Below are 12691 nucleotides of genomic sequence, written 5' to 3'. Positions count from 1 at the left end.
GTGTGTGTGTGTGTGTGTGTGTGTGTGTGTGTGTGTGTGGAGGTGTGTTGGGGGGTGGGGGTGTTACATGCTCACAGTGTGACAGAGATAGAGCGATGAGCGAGGACGAGGAGCAGAGGCTGAGAGGAGAGCACACAGAGCTCWCGAGGAGCGAACGCTGAGCCAGAGAGACTGAGATCTGAGCACACACAAGARCAAATAGAAAAGAAGAAGAAGAGGAAGAAGAGGAAGGAAAAGAGGAAGTGGAACAAGATGGGAGGGAGGACAAGGGATGCCAGATGATGGAGCCCAGAAATAGGTTGCACAGGACACTCTTTCGTCCCTGCTCTCCGCAGCCGACATGACTCTCTGGGCATCGGAGTGTGCTGAAATTAGCCAGTAGGACGACAGAGGACAGCAGGTCTGCAGCGAAATGGTTCAGCCTCGCCGAATGCAGCAAGGCAGCTGATTTATTACTGAGGCGCTGGGTGGCARCGTGTTTGTGTGTGTGTAGGTTTCCATCGGTCTGTGTAGCTCTCGGAGCTGTGGGAGCGACCATTCCTCCAGTCATGAAGTGACATTCAGCAGGCAGGAGCTTCGTGTTCTGGTGTGGGTCTGGAGTCCTCTGAAGGAAGTGGGAGAGAAGGATTCAGAGCTGTCACCGTGTGTGTGTGTGTGTGTGTGTGTGTGTGTGTGTGTGTCTGTTTACAGTTCTTTTCGCTGAGGTGAGCCAAGGAAGATCAGCTGTATGTAGTGAGTGTGTGCTTAGGTTGGAGCAGGAATGGCATAMGACCCACAATGCAAGGACAAGCAGAGTAGCACCTATGGCAGTCTCTGAAGTACAAGGAGTGCCCTGGGAGTAGAGGGGGGCCGTGTGGTCGGGGAGAGGTAGAGAGGAAGAGGAGAGGACAGTGGAAGAAAGAGGGCTGACCATGGCTGTCACACAGTGAGCCATAGCATATGCTGTAGTGCAGAGCAGAGTGGTGCTGCAGGGGGGGGAGGACGAGCGAGCATACTGCACTGAGGAGAGAGAGAGAGAGAGTGAGAGAAGTACAGGAGGCAGCGAGTTCAGCACCTCTCCTTCAGCAGAGTGGGACAGGCCCGGCTGGGAACGCTCAGGTCGGCGTTTAGAGGTCAGAAAGGAGCTGGTCTGGGACGGGAGTTTGGAGTACACCCCCCCCCCCCCCCCCACCCTCTCCTGGTGGTCTCTACAAGATCACAGGCTGGTCCTGTGAGGAGAAGAGGGTAGAAGAAAGGGCCGGCTCCCTGAGTTCTGTTTCTTCAGACCGCGCTGCCATCTTTCCATCACCATGGGAGAATGGACCATTCTGGAGAGGCTGCTGGAGGCAGCTGTCCAGCAACACTCCACCATGATTGGGAGGTAAGATCGGAACCATTGTGTTGTATTAAAGTGATTATTTACCCTCATCTGAAGTGTGGGGTACCTGATTTGTAAGCTCCTCAAGGCTTGTTCCAGTACTCTCCTCTGTCCTCCCCGGCCCCCCACTTGTCCAGTCCTCCTCAATCACTTATCCTCAACACCGGTCACTAGTTAAGGGATAAACTAATTACATATAATCAATACAAGGCTTTGCTAAGCATTACATTTAATGCAGAGAGGTTCCTGTGATGATTCCACCTAACAGCCCGCAACAATCGATAGATCGAGCTTGACCACGGACCAGTCGAGCAGAAGTGAAAAGATGGAAGGAAAGAGCGCAAAGCAGGTGTCAAAGTTAGACTCAAAGGTGGGGGGCACGGGATGGGGAGCCGACCTCAAGTGAGGAGTTTCTTTTTAGAAAAGTCAGCTCACTCGCATCACCGTGAATAATGTGAGCAGGTAAAGTGAGAGTGGTTTGTGGTGGAGGGTCGAACGGAAGAGCTTTGATTGTCAGCGGAGACGAGCCATGGAGACATACTGTAAAATCTGTGTGGAATATGCTTCGCATCATCTCTGTGTGAGTAATGAGACGCTATAAGGGGGAGGGGGGATTTTCCAGCCATTGAACACAATCTGAAATGTCCCACTCGGATGTGCCTTTTTGAAAAAAAAAAAAAAAAGCATGGGCTGATGAAACCTAGATGCACACAGCGATTCGAAGAGTTTGCAGAAACAAAAGAAATTGCAGAAGTGGCACTAATTCTTAGCCTGCTTGTAAAAAAAAGTGCATTTTTATCTCTTCATTGGCTACCAAGTGCAGAATAAGCACCAAACCATAAGATTTTTGTCTTCTAAATGCATGACACAGAGATGTTGTGAGTGTTTCCAAAAAATACGTTGTTACCATTTCTACCTTCCAACCATTAACCAATAAAATCACCTGGTCCAGTCCCGAACAGAAACCTACATGTTGACTCGATTTAAAGGTGCATTAAGCAATATTTTCACGACTTCACACGTTTTCTTTCTAATACTGAAAGATGACATCTTGCTTTGAATCGTTAAGCAGTTTTAGGCAAATTTTAGCTCAGAGAGATAAAACAAAAAAAAAAATGTTGGTGCCACTTCAGAGGAAACGAACAGCTAGCCGTACGCTAGCCAACCAGCGAGAATTTGCAACAACAAACTGGAGGAGCTGGTTGAAGGAAGTGGGACATGTAGCCAAAGAACATGGTACACATATTTTTCTCTCGGAAAAGCGAACAGGAGCTAAAACGACAGTGAATATTGGAATTACATTCAACAGGTGGCCAGACAAAGGAGACCAAAGGGATGTCCGTGTTGCTCTGTTTCTGCTGGATATGTGAGTAGGCAACTGTTTGTTAATATGTCAGCCATGACAACTTGATAAGCCAGATGCTACGTGTTGTGAACTTGTTTCGGAGTCTTTCCGCCCCCTAGTGGTCAAGAAAAAAAATTACTTAATGCAGCTTTAAAATCCAGTCCTGGCAACTGAATCATAAAAAACCCTGTGAGGACAGGGTGGGAGAAAAAAAATAAACTGTTGAAATTAATCTCTAGATGATTCAAGCCACCTACAGTCTTTCAGAGGCACAGAAGCAACTCTCAATTTGTCTGCTACCTCTTTCAAACCCCTAATGAATACCTTGAATATCTAATGTTTTCATGATGAAAAGCTTAACTTGAGCATTTTGTTGGTCATGAACTTCATTATGAAGGAAAGGAAATGTGTGAAATAAAAGGAGCAGTGCATTTCTGAATCCAACCCTTTTTGTTGTCTTGAAAGTCTGGAAAAGCAAAACTTACTTTGTTGAACATTTTAGTGACACATATTTAGACAGTTAATCCTTTGAACTAGTAAAGAGCAGCTTCCCACAGCATCTACAGCTATGTGACACAAGGCTGAATACAGCGAGGAGCTCTGTAAACGATCCCTATGTGTTTGACTTCCCTCAGACTGTGTTTGTCCTACAAGGATTATAAGTTGACCCCAGGGCTTTAGATGTAATATTAGCTGCTTTCCAGAGGGGTTTCCTCCTTCTACTCTGTTGGTCTAGGGAATATGAAACAAACATCATCTTTGGAATCACTTTGTACAGTATTTAAGGTGTGTTTGGGGCTTTAGACTACTTTGTATCTTTCCAAACTGATCCTGTCCCTATATTTAGCTTGTTTTCAGGATACTATAAAATAAATCAGCGAGCTTGTCAGTAGTAGAATTTAGGCTAGACTGTAGTAGCTTATAAATAAGTGATGGTCTGGATAATTTGACTTATTAAAAGTAATTTTTAGCTGGTAAATATTGCCATGTTTAGCAATTCTACCAAATCAACTGATGATAACGAATTGATTCCAAATCTTAAGCATGTGTCTGCATGGTCAGGAAATCAGCAACCTTTAATTTGTTTTTAAATTCAAAGAATGGTGTCTATGGGATGTACCAGCAAGTTGGAGAATTGTTCACCACTGGCACAGTTTTGTGCAGTGAAGGTGCCTCCTAAATTGGTTCTGAACCGTTTCCATGCTAAATTAAAAAAAAATGAGTCCAAATTATTGCACTGACCTCTATGGGTTGAAAGGTTCGAGTCGATTGCACTACTGACCACGCCCGACTGGACGGTCGTGCGTGGTCAAGGTGTGGTGTCCATTGCACTTGTGAACATGACCAACTGTGATAAGTGTCACGAAGTCTGGCACTACTCAGGTTGTGTGGCCAGAGCATGCAGCCACTACTCGACGGCAGTAGGACCTTCCCTGTGTGTACTGTTACTTTTTCTGAATTTGCATGTGTGTATATTTGTGTGTGTTTGTGCTTGCAGCACAAAGGTTGTGGTTCCAAAGTACAAACTAGCGATATCTCCATGTGGCTACAAAGACTTCCCTTGCATCAACACTTTGGAACATTGTTGCATGTCTGTGATCGTTCTTTATTTTATTTTTTTGGACTTAATTCCTCTGTCAGATGTCTGCCTCATCAAGCTACAATTAAGCTGTTCCTTAATTGTAGATTTTAAGCTAACCTATGCCCAGGCATAGGCCAGGCAATCAGCCCAGGAGTGCAGAACGATGTTAAAAATAGAGACGGACCATCTTCGTGGCGCGGCATAGGTTAGCTTAATTATGGTCTTTGAAAGAGACAGAAAATGGAGAGTTGCTTCTGTGCCTCTGACTAACCACAGGTGCCTTGCATACGATGACTCACTCAGAGATTGATGTTATTTATTATGATTTTCATAAGCCTGTTTCCTAACTGGTCAATGTACAGTGTGTGCATGGATAACTAATGTCTGTAATCTTAATTACACAGTGAAAGACATCATTATCAAGGCTGCATTAACCTCATTTGTAGTGTGCCCTTTACTTCGAGCGGAATTAACCTGAGGTTTTAAATAACTGATTATTGTCTGAAAACTGTCATGCATAAGCCAGTAGATTCTTTTTGTTCATATAGTTTAAATTCAAGTTTGCACAAGTAATTTTTAGATTGGGTTTTTAAACAAAGACTACTTAATTGGTTTTAGGTGACAATGTTAACAATTTATGCCGCTGTAGTAGCCTTGATAATGCTTGTGTCTGTTTTAAACGTCTTGAATGTATATTTTAACATATACTTTTAAATAAAGTATTCCTCTGTGGAACTTGAGTTGCTGGTGGGCGTGCTGTTACAATGTAACATCTAAAATAGTTTCAGCAAACTTAAATAGAACATTAAATAAAAGCATAAATATTTTTGTCTCATCTCAAATTCAGCCACGTCTTTAACTCTTTTTTGTTAATGCTGGATAATAAATGTAATGCGACACAACATACTCGATCAAAATTTTCTCCTTCTTCCTATTATATAACATACTTACTCACAATCTATCAATTTATTCATCCATTTTCTGCCACCTCTGTGGTGTGGTTGCTGAAGTCACAGCTCCGGTGGGGAAACCCAGACTTTTCTCTCCACAGTGATTCTGCAAATCCTCCTGGGGGATTCTGAGGTGTTCTCAGGCCAGAGAGGAATCCATAATCCCTCCAGACATTTCTGGGTCTGCTGTGGGGGTCTCCTTCTTGTGGGACATTTCTGGAAAATCTTCACAAGCTAATCGCTTTTGTTGTGGAGCTCCTCCTCAAAGAYGGAGCTTTTTGCCCTATCTCTAAAACAGATCCCAGTCATCGGAGGGAGTTGATCCCTGCAGCTTGTTTACAAAATTTCATTATTTTGTCCAGAATCTAAGTCTCATAACCAGCTGTGGGTATAGCTGGGCTAACAAAATGTCAGCTTCACTAACCACTAATCCACCAAACAAGAATCTTAGCTCCACTAAACAGATAAAAACAATTAACTGAAGCTAACGCTAATTGCTAAGATGACTGTGTCCCATGTTTTCACCTCCTTCTAGCTGAAAAATGGTGGGACTGATTTAAACCTTTTTCTATTGGTTTGATTTGAAGGTGGGTCGGATCAGTTTCACCTTCGAGCTGTTGTAGACTCCACGTTTCATCCACAAGCAGAACTGAAACTTTGTTTTCATCTTCCATACTGAAGGCAACATGAGCACTTTGGAAGTGAAATTAACACAATGTGAAAACTGCAGAGTTACATTTTTTCTCTCCTTCCCACCACTGCATCGACCAATCACGTCTTGTCACATAGACTCTTGATTTGATAAAAAAAAATAGAAAGCTTTGTTGAATTGAAAGTTTACAAAACAGCTAGATAAATTAGCGTATTTAGAATTTAGATAAACCTTTTTTTGAGAGTGCGATAAACATTTTTAAAATTAGCAAACAAAGCAGGTTCTGCTATTAGCGAATGAGCTCATAACCATAGGTGAATGGAAAACTTCTCTTTCTGCTCAGCTCCTTCTTCATCACAAAAACCCGGAGCAACAGCCTGATAGTTGCTGATGCGGCCCAAATCTGTTGATTCATCTTCCACTCAATCCTCACTCGTGAAGAAGATCTCCTGAAACTTGAACTCCTCTGCTTGAGGCAGAGACTCTCCAGACCCAGAGGAGCAATTGAAACACGATGTAGAACATTTTATAGATGCAACTGCGAATGTTTGAACATCTTAAAAATAAAAGAAAAATGTTTCTTAGCATGAAACGATCAAACACTGAATGTCTTGCAGGCAGAACATAAAGCAGAAACATTGATGCACTTTCCACTGGACTGCAATGCTGTATTGATGGCAAGAGGGATGAAAAAAGATGGATAATGAAAGACTAGAGTGACTTGAGGGGAGATAGAGTAAAGGTTTCTGGATGGATATAAAGGAGATGTGATATGTGGAACAAAAACAAGATAGAGGAAGAAGGAGGAAAAGTTTTGTCTCTGCAGAGATTCAGTCCTGAGTATCTGTGTCAGAGCCTCTTCCTCTGAAGCTGCAGAGAGCTGTTGTACTCTTTTACACATTTTCTCTAAAAAGCCAATACTACTCTTCTCATTTTACCTGATCCTGGCATAACAACGTGTAACAATCTATTATTTATCATCTATCACTTTTCTCTCGAGTATGATAAACGATAAAATCTTAATAGATGTTTGTCTGCTGCCTGTTTGGAATTGTAACCCGTGTCAAGTCATTCATTAATCATTCATGCAGAATTGACCATCCTTTTAATGCTGTGAAGAAAGTGTATGAAATAACACGTTAAAAACAACCCCTGCACTGACAAGAAAGGGTTGAATGAGGCCGTGTGAGGCGTTGAATGTCCTCATTCCTTGACTGTAAAAGTGAAACACAGACGTCATCTGCCTCTCTCCACTCTGCAGTTGTTCACTCCTGAGGTTTTCATGGATATATGTTCTTTTCACTTTCCCCTAAATGGGTCAGGATATCCACGGGAAGGAGGTACCCGAAATTAAGAAGGGCACTCTAGTTCTCCAAGAATAATTTAAGAAGGCTGGGATGCTCTGCAGAAATCGAGGCCATCATCCTGATTAAAACTCATTCACAGTCTCCTCCACGAAGCACCGACGATCCAAACAACTTATAATATTTGAAATCCATCATCCGACGCCCAAAGGACTGTGTAAAATTCAAATGAAAGTGTTTTTGTGCGCATTCAGAGCTGTCGCTGTTGTTGAACGCTATTGATTATTTTATTAGACGGGGCGATTTTTCTGGAACAGCTGAGCTCGGCTTTCATCCTGCACAACCTATTGTTCATTTTAGAAACCAATAAATGTGTGTAAAGACTTTGTAACATTTAGCTTTTAGCAGTAAGCATACAGAACTCGTTATTACCCATGAACCTGGTCTTATGGTCCAATAAAGAAACTCTACTGCAGTGAGGTCATTTTTGTGCACAGTATGACAAAACTTTGAACAAAGAACCACAAAACCACATTACTGGGATTGTTTTGTTTTAATTGATTAAACTAAATCCTTAGGGTTTAACTAGGAGCAGCCAGCAAAATCAATAAAACCATCTACAAACAGCCCCCCTTTCAAACTTTAGAAACAAAGGAGTCATTAGTGAGATGCACACATGAGAGAGGCAGGAGATTTGTGGTCCTGTCGCACAAATGTTACACCAGCTCATCTCGTCCCACCCTGCATCCAGACACAATTCTTTATCATCTTTGTTGTAATGATACAAAATCATGGACAACGTTTAGGAATTATCCAAATAAGTCATACTGAAACAAGCGTTTGCCATTTTAAAGCAACTTCCATCCCATAAATTTTATAGCATTCGCAGTGAGCACTGATTCATAAATCTTAACACTATTGCCACTTTAGCATTAGATACTTAAACATATGTAGAAGTCTGTGCTTATTTGCCTTTGAAGACAGTGGAAACTACAGTTGAGGTATTTTCTGCACAACCTGGAGGCTCCTCTAATGAGAACATCATAATAATTCTGCAGGAATAAGTGCTCAATGTATAACTGAAAGTGATATATTAGCATTAGTATAACTGGTCCAATGGCAACAATCCACTCTGGTCTTGTCCCTGTTTGAACCAGCGGTTGTTTCTCCATATTTAGGCTGTTCAATGAGCCATTTACACCATGTAAGATGTTAATTTTTCTATCCCTTTTACAGAAATCCACTTAAGTAAATCTAAACAATCCCTTTAAGCAACATGCAGTGTGTTTTGGTTCCTCATTCTTCTCAGAGACAAGTTTTTCCAAGTGACTATTTTCAACTTCAGGGACAGATAATGTGACAGTGGTGCATTTAAAACCATCATTCAAGAACAGAAATGAAAATATCATTAATTAAACAACCATCCAAAGTTTAAAAAAAATCAGAAAACACTCCCACAGCTTGATCATCATCTAGTTTCACACTCACTCACTTATATTCAATTTGTTCCCATTGTGTTAACATTAAGGATCAATAATTTTATTTATCATCAGAGAATTAGCACACTGACAACTGAAACGTGATGTCAGAATTTTCATGACACTTGAACATTTTTTGTTGATGCTAGAAATCTTGCAGAAATTTGGAAAATGAACACAATAAGACTATATTATATAGTGTATAAACAAACCATGACCACACAAAGCAACGTCCCCTTTCCTCAACACAACTGACTCAACTGCTCCAGGATGTTAAAATTGTATGCTAAGTGCCGCCTGACATCGTGATCTCTCAGTATTTTATTATGGAAAAGAATTCTGTGCAAAGCTTCATTTCGAACAGAATTAAACATGAACATTTTATCGTTCATGCCAGATCACATTTACTTCTACATCCTTGAATTCTCCGTCTCTGAATGTCTTCCACGCAAGCTAACCAAGTGGGGCGATGCCAAGTCGTCTGGCTGACACAGGTTCAAGTCTCATCAGTTTCATGTGCCTCTGCTTTAAAACAATGACAAATGAAAAGCTATAATTATTTGCATGATTTGCAAGAAGAGGATGCATTGGATTTAATCAGTCATGTTTAATCATAAAAATCTGAATAACTTGACTAAAATATGTTTCTGCATTTTGTTTGAAGATTTTTATGCATTCCTAAAACTCAAAGGCTAGTTAGGTCTATACTAGTGTTTCTAAGCCAAACAACTTTAATATACTGAGAAAAATTCAATTAGGCCTACTGAAATGACATGAATGCACTAATGTGAGAATCAGAATGATTAAAAGTTAGTGTCGCTGACTCAAAGGGATCATTCAGATCCTTTAAAATAGGGTTTAATAATTTATTCCCTGTTGTTGTTACAGTAGCTCTTAGAACAGCTGCAGTTTGAACAGAGTTTGATTCTGACTAAAAACTGGTCTAACCAGGGCTAAGACCAATAAGAATTTCTGGAGTCTAAAATCCCTCAATTCTGACTTTTTGTGTTGTTTCATGCAAACATTAATACACAGCGATCGCCTCTGAAAACACTAAAGGTAAATCCTGTCACTTTTGGAATGTGACATTAGTAAAGGCTAGCTTTTGCTAACATTAGCATGTTAGCTCTTGCTGATCAGAATTAAACTCAATTTCTCCAAACTGAGGTCATCCAAAAAGCTGTCTGCAACAGGTAAGATATTAATTGTTCATAATCTTTCCACAACCCCCCACTTCAAAAGTTCTCAACTAAGCTAAATCAAATTTTCTGATCGTCACACATTTGTGTTTATTGAAGACATCATGCCAAATTCTGACGTACTCGCTGAAATATTTAGAAATCCTGTTTTAATGCAATCAGCAAAGTGTGCTGTTGAGTTTCTCTAAAGAGAAACGCTGATGTGATTCATTCAAAAGTTATTTTTCAGGCTTTTAAGTTGTTTTTGACGTACTTCACACATAAAGCTCACTTCCCCAACCTCGAATCGAAATGAAAGCACAATTTTAGATGAAAGGGTAATTTTAGATGACATAAAGACAAATGGGAAAGCTGCATCTGGTCCGCTCCTCATCCCCCCCCACCCCCTCATGCATGGTTAGGCAGTGCAGTGAGATGTTAGAAAAGCTGTGTGAGCAAATTGTTTAATCATACTCCCCAACATCTTTGAGTGATTGTGGTATTACCTTTTTTATCTCAGCTTAACAAAAATATCCTTCAGGAATCTATCACATTTTAAGACTTTGTCTGGTGTTTGCATTTCTATATGGCATGATCTAAATGTAGATTTTGTTGATTCCAGTCAGCCTTTGGCACTAATTGACCACAGATACCTGTTGAGTTTTCTCTCAATTAACTGTTTGCAATTACTCCTTTATTGTATTAAAGCAGCTGGAGGCCAATTCTCTCAAAGATGCTGAATAAGCAGTTAAATTAATTACATCTCTGCTTGCGTTGATTTTCTGTTGTGGCACAAAAAAACCCTTATACTTGGAAAAAAATGGAGATTTGTGATTTTAACTGAAAATCAAAAGGTGTACTAGTATGGGACAAGTGTAAAAGAAAATGTTAAAAAAATCGCTAAAACATTTTCATTATTAGTTTAACTTTCAGAGTATAAAWTTTTCCACTAACGTTTTATTGTTATTAATCTATATTTGACTAAATGTTAAATTTAAATATATAAATTCCTAAATCTAAACGTGTAAATCTAAATGTAAAAGTTAAATTTTAAATGCTTTGGCTAAATGTTGAGGTTTACATTTCAGTATTTCGGAATGGAACGCAGCCTCGTGATGTCATCATCCTGAGACAATAGCAAACGTTAACACAGCTAACGCTGCTAATGCTACAGTGTTTTCAAACAAGACGTCAAACTTGCAGTTGTGGCTGATGTCCGAGCTGCATTTCAAACCACTGGACCACCGGCTATATTGTTGTCAATGAACAGATTTTGAATAAAAAATTTAAATGCAGTTTTTAGCAGCATTAGCAGCTGCTTTTTTATTTTATTTTATTTTATTTTTTTGCAGAATGATGACGTCACCGGTAAAGGCTGCGTTCCATTCTGAAATACTAATGTGAAATTCGATATTTAGCAACAACATTAAGATTTAACTTTTACATTTAGATTTCTACATTTAGATTTAGGATCTAATATTTACATACAATATTTAACATTTAAAGGTAACTTTTAGTGAAAATTAGCAATCTGTAAGACTAGTGAACTAAATAATAAAATGTTAGTGAAAATTTTAACAAAAATTTTCTCTCACAGTGAGCTAAATATTGTTAGTGACATTTTCTAACATTGTCTTTTACACTTGGCACCCCATATACTTGCTTCTCCTGAAATAAGGTATTTGTTACGCCCGCTATTAACCCCCCCAGGCCAGTCATGCTCTTCTCCCTGATACGTGGGCCAATCCTTAAGCTATTAAAACAGTTTGAGAGTGAAGCAGACACGAGAGGAGGGAGAAAAGAAATATCTTCTCGCTGATAATTATGCTGCCTAATTTTGAGGCCTGCTGAGGTCTTTATTCATTACATGGTGCCATCAGTAATCAGTGGAGCTTATTATTGAGAGAGTATGGGCAGGCGGGGGGAAATATTTTTATCTCGAGCATTTCTACATGTAAAATTGAGCTTATCTGGTTTGACAGAAACCCGTCTCTCCTCCTAAACGTACAGGTGTGCAGTCACAAGAAAAGCAAAGTCGTTAAGTTCTAATATCAAGAAAATGATTACAATTTAATTTAAAGTGTAAAAAACCCATTTTTGAACAATGCGATTAATGTAGAGATGTTTACCCTTAATGCACAACGTCATGTCTGCTAAGAAATAAATACAGAATAGCAACACAAACTCCTCCCAGCAGCTGTCAGCACGGTGGTAGAGAGATGATAATGTGGGACCAGAACGCCTCACTGTCACTGAGTCATTCATGAACTCCCTTAAACCAAACAAGAACTGCAGAAATATCCATGAACTGAAGCAATGTTGTAAAGAAGAGTGGGCCAAAATTCCTCCACAACTATATGAGGTATTGGCAATCATACAGAAAATAACTTTAATATGGTTCTACATGCTATTTATTCATGCAGTGAACTTGGTTTTAAACACAAAACTTCTTGTTTTCTGCTGCATTTTTGTTTAACATAAAAACAACACGACGGAATCTGTTGTGTTATTGTTCACTTGAGGTTAGATTTGAATAATTTGAACAAAACTAATTATGTCAAAACCCTAAAACTGAAAGAGGGTGGGCTTTTCTTTGTCCCATTACTGTAAGGGATTCATTCTGAAACGTAAAAGGGGAAAAATATTTACCTCATGAAAAAGCAAATGTGTGTTTTTCTGATGCGTCTGTTTTTGTGCTGCAGGGTCCAGGATCCTCCTGTGTACCCGGTCGGCCTGCAGCAGCAGCTGTTGTATGAATGAACTTTTGCATAAACTGCATGTGTGTGTGTGTGTGTGTGTGTGTGTGTGTGTGTGTGTGTGTGTGTGTGTGTGTGTGTGTGTGTGT

General features: G+C 40.0%; 1 protein-coding gene across 2 annotated transcripts in view; it reads left to right on the top strand.

Moving 5' to 3' along the window:
- The first annotated feature begins 79 nt into the window (after positions 1–79).
- The window catches only part of LOC106534368 (gap junction delta-2 protein), a 20223-nt gene continuing 7611 nt past the window's right edge, over positions 80–12691 (top strand). Inside the window, exons 1-2 of one of the 2 annotated variants that reach the window (XM_014030987.1) lie at positions 80–1360; positions 2667–2723. In XM_014030987.1, coding sequence (XP_013886441.1) covers positions 1290–1360; positions 2667–2723 — 128 coding nt within the window. In that variant the 5' untranslated portion in view covers positions 80–1289. The remainder of the gene's footprint in view (positions 1361–2666; positions 2724–12691) is intronic. The other variant, XM_014030988.1, reaches the window with a different exon arrangement.

This window comes from Austrofundulus limnaeus, unplaced genomic scaffold (assembly GCF_001266775.1).
Source record: "Austrofundulus limnaeus strain Quisiro unplaced genomic scaffold, Austrofundulus_limnaeus-1.0 Scaffold1153, whole genome shotgun sequence".
Taxonomy (NCBI): Eukaryota; Metazoa; Chordata; class Actinopteri; order Cyprinodontiformes; family Rivulidae; genus Austrofundulus; species Austrofundulus limnaeus.
The sequence above is the reverse complement of the archived record's forward strand: the minus strand, read 5'-3'. Positions and strand labels throughout refer to the sequence as shown.